General features: G+C 43.4%; 1 protein-coding gene across 6 annotated transcripts in view; it reads right to left on the bottom strand.

The window, feature by feature from the left end:
• The window catches only part of SPATS2L (spermatogenesis associated serine rich 2 like), a 190,929-nt gene extending 182,484 nt beyond the window's left edge, over nt 1–8,445 (bottom strand). The window contains exon 1 of one of the 6 annotated variants that reach the window (XM_027564026.1): nt 8,423–8,445. Coding sequence is in view for 2 of the 6 variants with exons in the window: in XM_027563981.1 (XP_027419782.1) it covers nt 7,266–7,350 (85 nt within the window). In the remaining 4 variants the exon portion in view is untranslated. Of the gene's footprint in view, nt 1–7,265; nt 7,434–7,499; nt 7,667–8,092; nt 8,331–8,422 lie in introns of those variants that run through there. The other 5 variants (XM_027564009.1, XM_027564016.1, XM_027563999.1 and 2 more) reach the window with 5 other exon arrangements.
• Nucleotides 8,446–17,718: the final 9,273 nt, after the last annotated feature.

The following is a 17,718-nucleotide window of genomic DNA, read 5'->3' as shown; positions in this document are numbered from 1 at the left end:
AAGACACATTTACAAGGAAGACACGAAAGCACCATTGTGAAACTACTTTTCTTTATTCAGAAATCTGTGTGAAATACAATTATAGTGTGTGCGTGTGTTAGTTGCTCAGTTGTATCTGACTCCTTGCGACCCCACAGACTATAGCTCACCAAGCTCCTCTGTCCATGGAATTCTCCAGGCAAGAATACTGGAGTGGGTTTCCATTCCCTTCTTCAGGGGATCTTCCCAACCTAGGGATCGAACCTGCATCACTTACATCTCCCGAATTGGCAGGTGGGTTCTTTACCACTAGTGCCACCTGGGAATCCCTATTAGGTATGGTGTGTAAAATCAGATAAATGCTGAACATAAAAAGAAGGCCTCACAGTTTTCTGGAACTCCAGATGTGTCGTCTTGGTGAACTACCAAGCTTTCACATCCCTTCAGACCTTGCCTCAACAGGACCTCATGGGAATCCCATCTCTGAGAAGAATCACAGTGTTGTGTATAGCTGGTGGCCTCTCTGAATGGTTGGTGTCTATGCTGAACTGATAGGTAAATATGTCTGACATCATCACCATGCATTACCTTAAAGGGTGATATAAGAAAACAGCCACTCATCAATTCTGTAGATTTGATCAATCTATGCAACTTGGCAGAGCTACGGCGCCCCTTCCTTAAAAGGATACATAATCCCTACCTTGCAAGATGGCTGTTAGATTTAAATGAGATGATCAGTGAGTGGTAGCCATCATGATGGTGATGGTTGCATTCTCTTTGTTCTGAATTTCTAGGAATTGGGTGCTGCTGTTGATGAATTAGTGCTTGGCAACAATTAGCAGGATTCTTGATCCCCCAAGGAGAATTAAGACTCAATCCTAGCGTGAGGAAGCATCCTTAAAAATCCTAGTGGCCATCTGAGGTTTGCCCCCTTTCCTCATCCAGTACATATTCAGTCTCTGCTTTCAAACTGCCAGGGTTGACACCTGCTCTGTAATGTACTCACCACTCAGCCTTGCTAGGCTTCAAGATGGCCCATCGGTAAATGAGGTGGGAGGGGGCAATAGCAGTGATTTGAGGAAAGATGGAGATAATGCAGTATGTAGACATTGCCTGGTATAGCCCATGCCTGAATACATTTAGTCAGAGTCTTATCACCTCGTGAAATAGCTCGATCCATTACAGGACCACCTTCCTTATACTGACCCCAAATCTGTCTCCCTGAAACTCATACCCATCTGTCCTAGTTTTATAATCCAAGGGGTCAGAATCAGAACCTGGGAACTACAGAACAGCATGTTTACTCATGCAGCTGTTTACTCATGCTCTGCTAGGATCGCAGTGTCCCACAGGTGCCTGGTTACTTAGGACCACGATCAGGGCTGACCTGTTTACATTACTAAGAAAGTTTCAGCCTTCAGTGGTGTTTCCACGTTGCAAGAATCCTTTTCAGGAATTCTAGGCAAGCTGGATGCTACCCAGAAACACACCAATTATAATCCTTACAAGATTTATTTTGCACTTTATGTCATGGTCAGTTCAGCACTTGGCACCAAAAGTAACAATTGCAGGTATTTGTATATCCTTTTAAGTTTCATTACTACTACCCAGGAGGGTCCTAGTAGCATTTCAGCTTTGGCGCAGTGGTAGTAAAATATGTAAAAGGACTGATGTTAGAGTCAAAAAACCCTGGGATGCCTGCCCTGCGCTCCTCCCAACGCTGTGGCCCTTTCCCCACCTCTATATTCCCAATATAGTTACTGAAATCTCACCCGAAGCCTTTCAATAATCAGCTCAAACAACCGTCACTCTTGGAAGGCCCTCACCACTCCCCAAGCAGAAGGGAATTTTCCCTTCTGAGCTCTCTTAGACCTTTGTTTCTGGGATGCATATGTTCTTTCTCCTACTGAACTATAAACTCCTTCCCAGCAGAAACAGGGCCTTGTACAAAGTGAGTCTTATTATAAGTTGAAAGAACTGAATTTTGTCCTGATACAGCAGAATGGGTGTGGCAATTTTTCCTACCTCACTTTTCATCCTTAGATGGATTCCCGGATTTTTTTTAATGTTCAAGAAGCTTTTAAATGAAACGATTGGGTAACTCTGCAACTGTTGTTGCTATTGTTTAGTCACTAAGTTGTGTCCGATTCTTTGTGACCCCATGAACTGGGATTTCCTAGGCAAGAATACTGGAGTGGGTTGCCATTTTCTTCTCCAGGGAATCTTCCCGACCCAGGGATAAATCCACGTCTCCTACTTCACAGGCAGATTCTTTACCATTGAGCCACCCAGGAAGCCCTTAGAGCTGATTAGCCTGAATATTTATAGAAATACATGCATGCATATTAAGTTGCTTCAGTTGTGTCCAATTCTTTGCAACCCTATGGATCATAGCCCGCCAGGCTCCTCTGTTCATGGGATTCTCCAGGCAAGAATACTGGAGTGGGTTGCCGTGCCCTCCTCCAGGGGATCTTTCTGACCCAGGGACTGAAACCACGTCCCTTTTGGCAGGTTCTTTACCACTAGCGCCACCTGGGAAGCCCATTTATAGAAATGATAACTCTGTATAAAATACTGGCATAAGGCCTCAGTGCTTTCACCTGTGCTCACTAATGGGACCCATCACTCCACCTTAAAATAACGACAGCCTCCTTAATTCTAACTCACAACTGCCAGCCTCCATCATTATCTCAACTCTGGAAAATGCCGAGGTCTCAGAATCCTCATAGCTGATGAATGAAGAGACTGATCAGAACCACTAAAAAAAAAAAATAGGAAAAAACTCCTTGACAGACTCTTCTTCAAATGCTGGTCCCTTTCATCCAATGTCAACATTAATTTCTACATTAACAAATATTTATTAAGGTCATTACTAAGTGTCAAGCTGCAAATTAGGCTCTGAAGACACAATGATGAGCAGTACACAGGCAATATTAAAGCCCATCTTTTAAAAAAACAACAAAAAAAATCACCTTTCTAATTTATTGATTCTACAGGTCTACTTATCAAGGGTGTGCTGTGCCCAAGGCTGGTAGACGATTCAAAGACAGCATACAAGGTCCCTCAGTGCCCTCTGAGGACTTGCAGTCTAGTTGGGAAAGCAAGAATTAAGAACACAATGGTATAAGGGAGTATGAGAGAGAGTATTTAAGAGTGTTCTAAAGAATGATGCAGGCAAAAGGGTAGAAGAAGAATCCAAGGACAGCAACATGATTAGGGCAAGTGGACTTAACCTGGAGATTGTGCTTAGGTCAGAGGGAAAAGGAAAAGGCATCTAAAACAGACAGCATGAACAAATTAGAAGGGCTGCTGCTGCTGCTGCTAAGTCGCCTCAGTCGTGTCCGACTCTGTGCAACCCCATAGACGGCAGCCCACCAGGCTCCCCCGTCCCTGGGATTCTCCAGGCAAGAACACTGGAGTGGGTTGCCATTTCCTTCTCCAATGCATGAAACTGAAAGTGAAGTTGCTCAGTCGTGTCCGACTCTTCGAGACCCCACGGACAGTAGCCTACCAGGCTCCTCTGTCCATTTCCATGGGATTTTCCAGGCAAGAGTACTGGAGTGGGTTGCCATTGCCTTCTCTAATTAGAAGGGCAGTGAGATTCAATTAGTAGGAATAGGAGCTTCATGTTAGAAAAGTAGGAAATAAAGTTGGTAAGTAAAATTTGAGCAAGAGTCAGGTACATTAACGGAGAAGGCAATGGCAACCCACTCCAGTACTCTTGCCTGGAGAATCCCATGGACTGAGGAACTTGGTAGGCTACAGTCCATGGGGTCACTAAGAGTCAGACACGACTGGGGGACTTCACTTTCACTTTTCACTTTCATGCATTGGAGAAGGAAATGGCAACCCACTCCAGTATTCTTGCCTGGAGAATCCCAGGGACAGAGGAGTCTGTTGGGCTGCCGTCTATGGGGTCGCACAGAGTCGGACAAGACTGACGCGACTTAGCAGCAGCAGCAGGTACATTAAAACCAGGTTGAGAGGTTGGACCAAATGTGGTGGGTAGAGGGCATAATAAATACTTGAACTAGTGAAAAGAGTACGAACTTTGGAATCAGACAAACCTAAATTCAATTCAGTCTTCTCATGAGACAATCCTTGGATAAGAATTCTAAAGAGCAGAGTTTTAGGAACATTGATAAGATGAAATGCTTCTCATTGGGAGAACTCAATTACAGAGATACAGGATGTAACCGACTATAATCATCCTAGAATAGTGATGGCCACGGGTCTCGGCTATTGGGGGAGGCAGTGAGGAATGTCGGGGCTGGTTCGGAGAAACTCTTACAAAGGAAAAGTTGACAAGATCTGGTGTCCACTTGGGCTTCCCTGGTGGCTCAGTTGGTAAAGAATCTGCCTGCAATGTGGGAGACCTGGGTTGGGAAGAGCCTCTGGAGAAATGAACGGCTACCCATTCCAGTATTCTGGCCTGGAGAATCCCATGGACTCTATAGTCCTGGGGTCGAAAAAAGCTAGACATGACTTGAGCGACTTTCACTTTCTCTTTACTTAAAGGAATGAATGAGAGAGAAGTCAGGATGGGTCCTAGGTCTGAGTCTGAGTGATGAAGCGAACGCTAACAGTAGAAAGAAAAGGAAAGTCTTTTCATTGTGAAAGGAAAGGGTTTAGCAGAAAAATATAAAAAATTGATCAGGCATGTAGCTTCTGCCCTAACTACAGAACATCAATCATGAAAACTATTAAACAAGTGCATAAATGAGAAGAAAGTTAGAGTCAGGACTACAATGCTGCTGCTGCTAAGTCACATCAGGACTACAATAATTGGTACATATAAGGATAGATGACAACATCACATTTAAGAATATTTTTATTAGAAAATAAAAACACTAGCTGTTAAACAAAAATAATGGGAATGATATACACAGTAGAAATGCATCTTCACAGGCTATTTTTCTTAGCTATGGTACTTAGGGGATCCTATCCATTATCACAACATTGAATGAATAAACTTCTGTAGAAATTCAACATATGGCCTATTTACATAACAAGCGTCACAACTCCAAATTAGCCATTTTGATGTGTCAAGGAAATAACACCTTCACAGCAGACTACTTCAAAAAAAAAAAAAGGAAGAAAAAAAAATAAAGGTTTGTTTTTGTTCTATAATTATGTGTACTGGTGTTTTTTAACTGTTTGTATCATGAAAATCACATTTTAATTGTGTGATTACACACTAAGACAGAACAGTGATGGAATGAATTGACTGGCTGAATTATGCACAATCATTCAGAGATCAATAAACAGACTCCATCACTTAAATCTGCCCATATTACGCAGCTGCCGTCATGTCCTGTGTCATGCTTGTGAAAGCAACTGTTCTGGGTACAAACACTGTAACAGCCATCTGATTCAATTATCACCTTTAAATAACAGTGAAGGGTCTACAGAAGATGACTAGTGAAGAAACACAAGGGAGCAGTGAGCAGGCTGTATCCATGTCACACAAAACCCACTCCATCTATCATCACATGGGGAGACACATGGTTGCCGTTTAGATCATACCATGAGCAATCTCAACTTCTTCCACTTATCCATCAAACAGTAACCCAAAGTTTTTGTCCTGCCTCATAAGATGCTGATTAAAGCTGTGTAAAGATAACACAGGTAACAGGATGAAGATCACCTAAGTGCCTTCAACACAAAAGCCATAAATGTATATTCATTGATAACAGCACAATTCTATCATCAGAGACAGAGAAACCGATAAAACTTAGAACCAAAAATGAAATATTTCTAAAGCTTGACTTCTGATGGAAAGTATTTCCATCTGCATGGCAAAGTAGGTCTTTGAGATGCTTCCTACTGGCAGAGTATCAAAGACTGCAATGGTGTGGCCTAAGCATTTTCTTTTCCTGATCATTACAGAGATTGGCTGAGCAGCCTCACAAGCCCACAGAAATCTGTCCCCACAAAGGCCACTTGAAAATCAGGCAAGCACAGCAACAGTCAGTTGGAGACTTTCATTAGGGGGCTCCCTAAAACAAAATGAATACAAAAGAAGCCTTGAACATTTTGCCTTAGTAAGTAATTTAAATTGATTCCTAGAAAATTATTTAATATTTTCACAGGCAAGGATTAAAGAAAGAAAATTGCCAATTAATATACTCCTTTCCCTGATGTTGAGTTTCGTTTTTTTTTTTTTCTAACCATCCTCTTAGATATTCTCTGCATTCAAGTGATTGTATTTTTATGCAAATTATCCTTTGGAGCTAGTCGTGTAAGTGTGTGTATGTATGTGTGTGCACGCGTGCACGTATGTGTTTAAAGCCACACACAAATAAAGAATTAGACATATTTTTTGTTCTGCTGCTCCATAAAATAGGTTTTAACAAAGCTTGAGTTTAATCCAAAACTCTAATTAGAGACTGCAGCAGCATTTGCCTTGTCCAAATAGAAAATCATTCCCAAAGTTGATTTTCCCCTAGTTGATCTCCCCTAGAGATCCAACAAATATTTTCATACACAGGTATTTTTTTTAAATACTACAATTACTTGATAAAAAACCTGCCCCATCTATACAACACACTGCATTTTAGTTGATATAATTTTATAAAGGCCAATCAAATACTTTATACAACAAAGCGACTGGAGACTTCATTTCAGAGTATCTTTCAAAGTAAATGAATTTGTTACTTGGATAATATTTTTTCTTTTTTCAGAATGAAGCAATTCTGACTTCCTGTCTCTTCTCTCTGCCATATTACACATCTGCTTAATCTCTAGAAAACAAAATCAATCAGATACGGCAATGAATCGTTCCTTTAGGACAAACTAAACCAGTCATAAAGGTCACACGACCTTACTCTTTCAAATACTGGCATAAAGCTCTTCTTCTGCATAGGTTCTAAAATTTGAGTCATTTTTTTCCTGATGTGCGAGAGGATTGGTAAAAGTTTTTAATATAACATTTTCTTAAAAAATTAAATAAGCAAGTAAAAAATACTGCACATAACATTTCATGAAAGAGGCTGTGTTTGAAGTTCAAGGTTTTTCCCTAGTTCTCAAGCTACAGATTTTGTAGCTCACTCAAAGGAAAATGCTGCACAGAAAGAATCTTTAAAATGTCAGGGCTCCAAAATCTTGGCATTTGCTAAAACCCGGACTACTGGGAATCAAAAGCTCAGGAAGTTCACAAACACACACACCAACCCCCTAAGAGGTGGAAACCTCAAGTTGACATGATAGGAGGTTTCAGTCGCATCCCCTGTCCAGGTAAAAGTCTCAACCCTTCATCTCCCACGTTTGCAGTAAGTATTAATCACCAAACAGAGTGCGAGCGAGCGGGACCGATCTTCCGAGGCACGGAAAAGTCGGGAGTGGGCATAGAGCGGGAAGACCCTCTCGCATCTCCGGAACCACGGCTGTCTCGAGCTCTGGCCAACGTCGGCCGACTCCGGGTCAGCCCGCCCAGTCGCGGCGACGCGAACGCTTACTCCCGCGGCCAAGTCTCCAGGCATCGCCTCCCGTCACCCTGAGGACCACCACGGCGAGTTTACCCGCTCCGGGAGCCGCCGCATCCGGCTCCCACCGAGCACCGAGGGGCGCGAGTTTCCTTGGACCGGCTGCCCCTAGGCCGGACAGCGATCGAGGGCGTGATGCTGCCGGCAGAGGCGGCTCGGAGCAGGAGCGCGGCGGCAAGAGGGGATCGGTCTCCGTCCGCCCGGCGGGTGGAAGGGGGCGCTCGCGTAAGGGAGGGCAGGCGAGAGACCGCGGCCGATTCAGATCCGGGGCGGGCGGGTCCACGTCGGAGCGCCGCCACCACACGCTCGCCCTGGGCGCGCGAATGTGCACCGCACCCTGCGCCTCCTCCCGCCCGCCGGCTCGCTCGCCAGTGCCGGCCCGAGAAAGGCAGGACGGCGACCTCCGCGTCCGGTCCGCTTGGCCAGCCCGCGTCGGCGCCGAGCGGGGGCCACACCCAGCGCCCCGGGAGGCGGCGGGGGCTGGGCGACTCAGGCTGCGGATCGCGCGGCCCGGGCTCAGCTACCGTCCCGCCTGCGCAGGCCCTGCCGCGTCCCGGCCCGAGCCCGGCGGGCGGGCGGGCGGGGAATGGGTCCCGGGAGGCGGCGGCGGCCGGAGATCCTGGGCTTACCTCTGTGCCGAGCGCCGGCCTCTCCGTCCCGGACCGGGGACGGGGATTGGGGGCACGGTTGCCGGCGAGGGGAGGCGCGGCTGCGGTGGCGGCCCCTGCGGCGCGGAGGGCGGGCGGAGCAGGAGCCGCTGCCTGGGCCGCGCGCCGTCCGGAGCTAGCCCCGCGCTGCCGGCGCTCGCGGCGGAGGGCGCAGCCGGCTCGGCCCCCGGGCTAGATTCCTTCACTGACACAACTCCGGGTCGGCCCGCTCCACGCAGGGACACTCCCGCCCCTCGCAGGCTGCTCCCGCCCGCCGGCCAGCCGGCCAGCCCGCCCCTCGGTGTCACTCACCCAGGCGCACACACCCAGAGCCGGCGCCCCTCGCTCCCGCTCGCACACACAGCGCTGCTCACGCCTCTCTCGGGTTTTGTATCCGCTCACACGCACGTTCTGACACAGATCCCTTCCCTCCACACGCCCTCCCTAGCTCCTTTCCCACCCCACTTTCTAGAAGAATCCCCATACAGCTTCCGCACTTTGCTTGCTTGCCCCACACCACCCTCCTCGCCTTCCCCCGAACCTCTCCCTCACTTAAGCTGCCTCTGTGCGATTCAGAGATGTTGCCACCACCGGCACGTGTTGCAGGAGAGGCACCCTCCCCTGCCCAGGAGAAGGAACTTTGCTCCCCCAGCACTGTCTATAAACGCAAGAGATTTCTCTTTTTTAGAAAGCACTAAGGCTTTCTAGTGCTGAGCCAACATGTAAACAAAGGTAGCCGATTTCCGAAATCACCAGGAGAACCAGCCGCGGAAAAAGTAGTGGGGGGGGCGGGGGTTGGGTTGGATCTGACCTTAGAAACGCTGCTCACCCGAAGTGTCCCGGCCCCTCCCTTTCGCTGCCTTTCACGCTGAGTACTGGTTGCTTTAAACGTGTGTGATAACCAAGTTCCCGATAGATGCCGTGGGCACCAGCCCATGGATTTCTGCCTGAAAGTACAGTAGTCGGAGAGTAAAGGCAGTTTCTCCATCATTATTCATGATGGAAGCACTTTAGATAACACACCTCTTCCAGAGGCAGCAGAGTGAAATGCAGGCAGCTCTCCAGTTCAGTGTATTTTTTTTTTTTTTTTCAGGGTGACTTAGCCTCCCTTTTTCTCAATACCAATAACTTTCTTAGCGGCTCCTTGGCTGTCAAAACTTAGACATACGCAGGCCAGAGTTCCTTACGACTCTCACGCCCAACACTCGAAGGGGCCCCTGAGTGTATAGCAGCATGGTACATCATCCAATGTTCAGGAATTCATAATTTGAAATTAGATACAAACACCTTTCTGGCAAAGCTCAAATCTGCTAAAGTAGTGTGCTCATGTAGACAAAGCACTTTTCTAATAAGGGATAAAGGAGCCGAAAGCGGAGGAACTTAAATTCTCACGCAACTTGTGGTGGTTCTTGTTATCCTGGATGGGAGTGTGGGATCATATAATTAAAAAAAAAAAAAAATTGTAAAAGCTTTGTAAGCATTAACTCAATTACTCCTTTAAACAGTCCAGTCAGATAGGTAGTATTTTTGAACTTTTTTTTAATAGATAAACTGAGTCAAGGAGAGGAGAAAATGTAGAGGGAGGATTTGAACCTACACAGTCTGGCCCCACCGATGCTACTGAAAAGAAAGTTTGCTTCTAGAAGTCGTATTATATGCAAATATAAAGGATAAACTTCATACTGCTTATCGAATTTAGATGGAAAGGTAACTTGGAACAATTTGACTTGGAATTTGATGCATTTTTTAGGTCCTCTGGCAAAATAATTCACTTAAGTTTTGAGGAGTTTCTCCTCATAATTTAGAATTCCAAAATGAGTAATAAATTATTGTTTTCCTAGGAAGGGCTTTGGAAATAACATTGAACTCAGTCCTTTCATTCCATTCTTCTACTTCATTACCTCCTGGGACTCCAAAGCCAATTTATTTAAAAGTCTGAAAGAAGAAAGCCTTCACGACCTGGATATGACCAGAGGGAAGAAAGGGTTTTCAGATGCCTGTACGTGGCCTTTTACCTTTAAGGGCTATTTCTCAGTAAGTAGGTAGTCACGCTTGCTTAGCCATTCAGTGGAGTCCGACTCTTTGCGACCCAATGGACTATAGCCCACCAGGCTTCTCTGTCCATGGGATTTTTTTCAAGGCAAAGTAGGTAACTGGTATGTGTATGGAGGGTGAAAATATTAAAGCATTGAATTTGATGAAAATTAAATAAATGGAGAATGGGTGTATAGTATAGCCACTATAACACAAATTAGACTAAAACTAATTCTCCTGGGAATGGAGTCCTAGTCCATCAAGAGACAATTATAAAGTAAAAGAAAATAATTACAACTTTCATTAGTCACTTAAGGGACCTAGCAAAAGAAGTCAGACTTTTAAAAGTTTATACAAGGACTTCCCTGGTGGTCCAGTGGTAAGACTCCATGCCCCCAGTACAGGGGTCCCGGGTTCGATCCCTGGTCAGGGAACTAGATCCTGCATGCATGCTGTAACTAAGAAGTCCACGTGGTGTAACGGTGATCCTGCAAGCCACAACACAGCCAAAGTAGATAAATAATAAATATTTAAAAGTTTACACACAGTGAGTTTCAAATAAAACTTCAACCTTTTGATGCTCAGATTAATTTACTATAGGGGAAAGAAAAGTGAAAACTTCTGTTTCTGAGAGGGAGGGTTTACTCAATAAACATTCAAATTGATTATTGAAAAATATGTAAAAATTTCTTGGACATCAAATAACTAACAAAGCAGTATTTTGACGAGTTAAGCTTAAATGATTTTTAAAACATGAGTTAACATTCCTATAATTTCATGGAGATAGAAACATTCAAAGAAGTAGAATATGAAAAAGATATGTGTTGGTGTTGGCACCAGATATTGAGAATTTACTTGAAAAATTACATTATTTGAAAGTTTAATCAGAAGGTAATATGTTTAAAGCTAGTATGACTTATTCAAAATGATTCTGTGATTATAATCCATGAATCCCATTTTACTATTTTCTAAGCTAAATAGAAAAGTGAAAGTCTTTCCTTAAGCAAACAGAATCATAAGAGTAAACATTTTCTGAAAGATGAACAAAGTATAGTAGTTTGTATACTATTTTCACACAGGTATTTTTCATCTGTATCTACTGCTTCCCTCCATATAGTCACTTACCCCGTTTATCTGATGTACTTAATTATAAACATGGGGGAACAATACCTATCCTGCAAGGAGGCTGACCTTTTCCTTGCAAGATTTCAGCAAAATGCCATAGTTCTTATTTTCCAGCTTCTAGATTGTCCTGATTCTCTAGGCATGGCCATACAGACATGGACACCACTCAGATCCCAGAAGCCTGTTTCAGGGCGTGGTCAGCTGTCTTTAGGATTTGGGCATCGAAATAAGTGTGAGGACAGAGAGTGACTTTAGTTGCCTGGCTCCAGACCACTGAGCACTGGGCTCCAGAGTGCTCTTCAGACCTACTGGAAAGCCTTTTATCTAGAGAGCCTTGACTTTGACTAGGTGCAGAGACTGGGTGGTATCTGGCAGATCTCCTTTGGGGAAGAGATAAATGCGCTCTGTGAGTGTGGTGTTCATTAGAACTGTTTACAAATATTCCAGCTCTACCTCCTTCAAAGCATATGGGAGGATTGCCTGTCTGCAGCCTACTAAAGAATCCTTTGGACTGCAAAGTGATCAGTCAATTCTAAAGTAAATCAACCCTGAAAATTTATTGGAAGGACTGTTGCTGAAGCTGAAGCTCCCATACTTTAGCCACCTGATGCCAACAGCTGACTCATTGGAAAAGACCCTGATATGGGAAAGATTGAAGGAAAAAGGGGCGGCAGATGATGAGATGGTTAGATAGCATCACTGACTCAATGGACATGAATTTGAGCAAACCCTGGGATATAGTGGGGAACAGGGAAGCCTGGCTCCATGGGGTTGCCAAGAGCTGGACACAACTTAGCGACTGAACAATAACAAAAGCCTGCTAATGTACAGAGTAGCTCTGGCACTTGCTTCAGCCAGTGAAAAGTAGATGGAAGTGATGAGTATCAGTTCTGGGCAGAAGTTAAGAGCTAGTGCAGGTATGACCCTGTTCTGTTTTTCCCTGTAGCACCTAGCCAGCAAGGTGCTTGTGGTGGCTGCTCTGTTGGACTGCAGTGAATGACGACCATGAGGAATGCCATACCTTCCTACCATCCCTTATTGGACCTGAGCATAAGTGAGAAATAAAGTCACTGAAATCTAGGGGTTGTTTGTCTCTGCAGTATAATCTAGACCATTCTGATTAAAAGTAGGGAGGAAAAAAGATATAAATAATTGCAGGGCACATTGAACAGAGAATGGCTAATAATTCTACAACTCTTTCCTCCCAGGTGCACAACTAATTCACATTTTTCAGCCTGTGTAGTGAAGTGAGGCCATAGGACTGAATTCCGCCGAGTGTAATGTAGATGAAAGTTTTGTGCTCCACCTCCAGTCTCCACTGTGAAAAACCTGCATGATCTCTCATCTCCATCTGCCACATGGAAACTAAGGATTCTAGAGCAGGAGTCAGCAAACCACATGGAAACTAAGGATTCTAGAGCAGGAGTCAGCAAACTTTTTCTATAAAGGGCCATATGGTAAATATTTTAGGCTTTGTGGGTCATGAGTTCTCTGTCATAACTATCTGCTATTTTACAGGAAAATAGTCATAAGCATTATGTAAACAAATGGACATGATTGTGTTCCAATAAAACTTTATTTAAAAAAACAGGCAGTGGGTCCACATTTCCTTGGGATGATTATTTGCTGACTTCTTACCTAGTGGAGGGTAGAAACACAGGATGGCGGGATCCTGAGTCTCTGAGTTCCTCTAGGGTATTTATTTGCTGAACACACACATGGAAATGTAATCTGAGTTAAAAAAGCAAACTTCTGATGAGTTAAGCATAATTAATATGCTATCTTATCCCAGATTGCAGAAAAAATTCTGGGTGGATTAATAAACAAAGAAAACTGTAAAAGACTAAAAGAAAATGTAGGAAATTCTTTAACAATACTGGTTATCTTTGTAAAACTAGTTAGAAATAGTTTTTATCATGATATAAAACCCCAGAAACTATAACAGAAAAAATTAAACAGATTTGACTACAGAATAAACAACCCAAGCATTTTTATACAGTGACAGGTACCATAAACAATATTACTTAAAGGGGAAAAAATAAATGCAACATATATTCACAATAGGAAAGATTAATATGCAAATACCAAATAGCTTCTAGAAATCAATATAAAAAAGAGAAGCAGCAAAATAAACACAGGACATGAAGAAGTAATTTTTCAGAAGAAGGAATATGTGCTAATGAACATATGGAAACATATTCAACCTCATCAACGATCAGAGTGTAAATTGCAAGAGCATTTTTTACTTATTACACTGGCAAGGAAATGTTTTAATATAAGATGTTTGTGAGTGCACATTAAAAATACAACTTTCATATTCAACTGACTATAGTATGAATTGATGATATAGTATGAACATTTCTGGAAAGCAGTTTGCAGTATCTGTAAATGTTAAAAATGCATATATACTTTGACCATGCATTTCCACTACAAGTAAGCTATCCTACAGAAATACTTATGTGTGCAAGAGTGTACTTACATGTATGTCTGTTACAGCATTATTTGTAAGAGAAAAAAATCAGACTGCACTTCAACACTTATGAATAAAGGAATGCTTAGAAAAATTGAATGTATATAGACTGTGGAATAATAAATAACTGTTTAAAAATCAGGGAACTATGCATGTGTTGACACAGAATAGTGTTCATGACATATTTTTGAGTGATAAGAGCGAATCAGAACAATATGTACAATATGTGCTCTAAAAAAAGGGGAAGGAGGGCGGAAGACTACTTATCTTGAAGGATATGCACACTGTTGACTTTGGTAACCCTTATATTAAAACATTTTTAACTTTGTACACTTCTCTTTTTCCCTTTGTATATCATTTTTATAATTATAATGTCTTTAAAAAGCGAAAGGACCGAAGTCAGGAGAGACTGAAAAAGAAGCCGGTTGTGGAGCCTGGCCAATGCTGAGAGGTTGAGGGGTGGACGGGCATAAGAACAAAGACTTGCTGTGGACTTGCTGAGGCAAATCCACAGGCATGAGTCACTCCCTTGGAGTTCCAGTGGCAGCAGACCGAGTTGTTACGACCTGGAACCAGGGTTCTGCTTGGAAACTTTCCAGGAAAGAGGAACACTTAGGGTGAGAAGAGAAAGGATAACCTTGCTGGCCTAAGGGCAAAACATGTTGGAAACACAAAAACCAAGTAATGTCCCTTGGCTGAACTTTCTTAGTCTATACAGGCGCTAAATGTTATGTTATATTTTCATTGCTCCAGATTTTGTTTAGGTTAAAAATCTTCTCAGAAGCTGAAATGAATATATACCTAATAGAAAGGTTTCTTATTTCTTTATTTATTTGGCTTTAAAGTTTCCATGTCACTGTGTATTCTAGGAAGGTAATTTAAGGTTCATTCAACCTTAGTTGTGCCAACAGGAAGACGTGGCCCCAGTGTGTGTTAGAGATGTACAGGTTGTCACTCATTCAGGAGGCCTTTCATTCGTTCTCTGATGTGTATTAGCAATTTCTGTTGACCAAGAGTAGTTTTGTCACAAGTCTGATTCTAGCGAGATGGAACGTCATGTATGTTTATTGACCATTTGAGTAAAGCCATGTTGATGTGTTACTTAACAGAAAGTTTTATCTCCTGGGTATAGCTTGTACTCCAAAAGTCCTCGTATTACTGACTGTTACTTTTTACCTTATAAACAAAAGCCCACCATAGGAATGAACCAAAGGCAGATTCAGGCGTTTTTCTGGTTGGTTGTACTCTGAGTGCCTTTGCCCTTCCCACACGTGGGACTGGCCTTGCCTGGGGTGGAGCCTGAAACATGGCATATGCTGCTGATAGGGAAATGAGGTTTTAGTTTGCTAGGACTGCCATAAGAAAGCACCAGAGACGGGGTGGGCAGCTTACCACAGGAATTTATTGTCTCAGAGTTCTGGAGGCTGAAAGTCTGAAAGCCTGGTGTTAACAGCCTTGATTTCTCCGAGGGCTGTGAGGGAAGGATCTGTTCTGGGCTTTTCTGCTTGGCTTATAGATGGCTGATTTTTCCCTGTGTCTCTTCACATCATGTCCTGTCTATGTGCATCGGTCTTCATGTACAAATTTCCCCTTTTTATAAAGACACCAACCATATTGGATTAGGGCTCACCCCGATGACTTCATGGGCTTCCATGGCGGCTCAGCAGTAAAGAATCTGCCTGTAGCACAGGAGACATAAGAGATGTGGGTTCGATCCCTGGGTCGGGAAGATCCTCTGGAGGAGGGCCTGGCAATCCACTCCAGTATTCTTGCCTAGAGAATCCCATGGACAGAGAAGCCTGGCAGGGTACAGTCCACAGGGTTACAAAGAGTCAGGCATGACTGAAGCGACTTAGCATGCACAATGACTTCATATTAAAGATCCCACCTCCAAATGAGATGACATTCTCAGGTACTGGGGGTTAGGACCCCAACATATCTTTTTTCTTTTTTTCTTTCTCTCTTTTTAAAAAAATTTTGTAAGGCACGACAGCAGGGACAATTCAACCACAACTGATGGCATAATGAAGTTAACAGTAAAAGTGGGGTCAGAGCCTGGCTGTCTGAAGTTACCCAGGATTTTTTTTTTTAATCAGACCCCCCTACCTCTGTGTTCCAAGCAGTCTTCCTGCCCCTTTTCCGGGGTTCCTATTGATTCCAGGGCATTTCTCTAATGTAATAATTAGGTAACTGGGCATTTATCTCCGTGGTGAGATAAACACTGGCTGTGAGAAGGGACCGTGTCTTTTGTTCCTGGGTCTAGCACAGTGCCTGACTCAGACAAGGTAACTGAAGGAAGAGCAACATCTGTCTTGTAAAGAGGGCCAGTCCACACTGCCATTTGTCTTCCTGATCGCACAACTAAATATAAGTACCTCCAGACTCAACCCTGTGAAACAAAGTGACATGAAACCTTGAAAAACTTAAAAATCCTTACTAAGTATATTGTGGCCCATTGTGGACAGAACCTTCTAGATGGGGTGGTGGAGTAAGGAAGTCCCAAACAGGAGTCCTTACATGCAGTTGCTTCAAAAGCAAAGCAAGTTCAGCCAAAGGATAGTGCGCCTGGCTTACATTCATAATGAATTTTAAAGTCTAACTTAAAAATGCAGAAGGCAATGGCACCCCACTCCAGTACTCTTGCCTGGAAAATCCCATGGACCGAGGAGCCTGGTAGGCTGCAGTCCATGGGGTTGCTAGGAGTCGGACACGACTGAGGGACTTCACTTTCACTTTTCATGCATTGGAGAAGGAAATGGCAACCCACTCCAGTGTTCTTGCCTGGAGAATCCCAGGGACGGGGGAGCCTGGTGGGCTGCGGTCTATGGGGTCGCACAGAGTCGGACACGACTGAAGCGACTTAGCAGCAGCAGCAGCAAAGCAGAAATGCTGCTGTAGAAATTATTCAATAGTTAGTAAATAGAGTTCGTGAGGAAGGCCTATGGGAGTTGTGGGTTTTTAAAACCAAGAGAATACCAAGTCAGAAGGGCAACTTAGTAACAGTCTTCAAGTGGAAGCACAGGGATGTTGATGAGTTTTTCTGTCTCTGCTGAAGACAGAACAAGAATAGCTTATGCCACAACAAGCAAGGGTTGGGTTGACTATAAAGGAAGCATTTCCTGCTGCTGCTGCTAAGTCGCTTCAGTAGTGTCCGACTCTGTGCAACCCCATAGACGGCAGCCCACCATGCTCCCCCGTCCCTGGGATTCTCCAGGCAAGAACACTGGAGTGGGTTGCCATTTCCTGATAGAATACTAAATATCAGGGTGGCTTGGATTCCAATACAAGCTTCAGTATTGCATCTTTCTATCACTTAAATGAAAACTAAAATATAGGTAGCCAAGCTCTTTCACTTACTAGCCACAAGACCGTGGAAAAGTTACATCTTTTCACTGAGAGTCTGTTTCCTTAGTGATAAAATGGGCTTAATTTTTACCTCAGAGAGTAGTAAGAGATTGAATATCAAGCATGTAGTAAGCTCCAAGCACACTGTAAGCACTCCAGAAATAGTGTTATTAATGAACTTGAGAGCAAATATTTAAAATTCTGATTTGTTATTCTAAGCACCTCATGTGCTATTTCATTTTGGTTTCACAATAATCATGTGAAGTAGGTGCTTTTATTTCCATTTTATAGGTGAGAAAAATGAAACAGAGAAATTAAGTAACTTGCCCCCAAATCATAGAGATAGTAAGTGACAAAGCTCCAGAGTAAATCCAGCCCATCTGTCTCCAGAGCCTGTGTTTCTAGTCACTTGACTAGCAACCTCTACATGTTTATAGCAACTAAACATTAGATTTTTAAAAATAAAAATGTGGTGTGTTCTTTAAAAATTCAGTCTAGTGGTCCCCAGCCATTCAATGTCCTTTTTGTTTTTACTTTACATGTTTTGAATGATTTTATTTACTAAAGCACTTCAGTGATAAATAATAATTATTTTTCATTGCTGTTAATCAAAGAAATATGTGACAGAGCTCCA

This window comes from Bos indicus x Bos taurus, chromosome 2 (assembly GCF_003369695.1).
Source record: "Bos indicus x Bos taurus breed Angus x Brahman F1 hybrid chromosome 2, Bos_hybrid_MaternalHap_v2.0, whole genome shotgun sequence".
In the NCBI taxonomy this organism is placed as follows: Eukaryota; Metazoa; Chordata; class Mammalia; order Artiodactyla; family Bovidae; genus Bos; species Bos indicus x Bos taurus.
The sequence above is the reverse complement of the archived record's forward strand: the minus strand, read 5'-3'. Positions and strand labels throughout refer to the sequence as shown.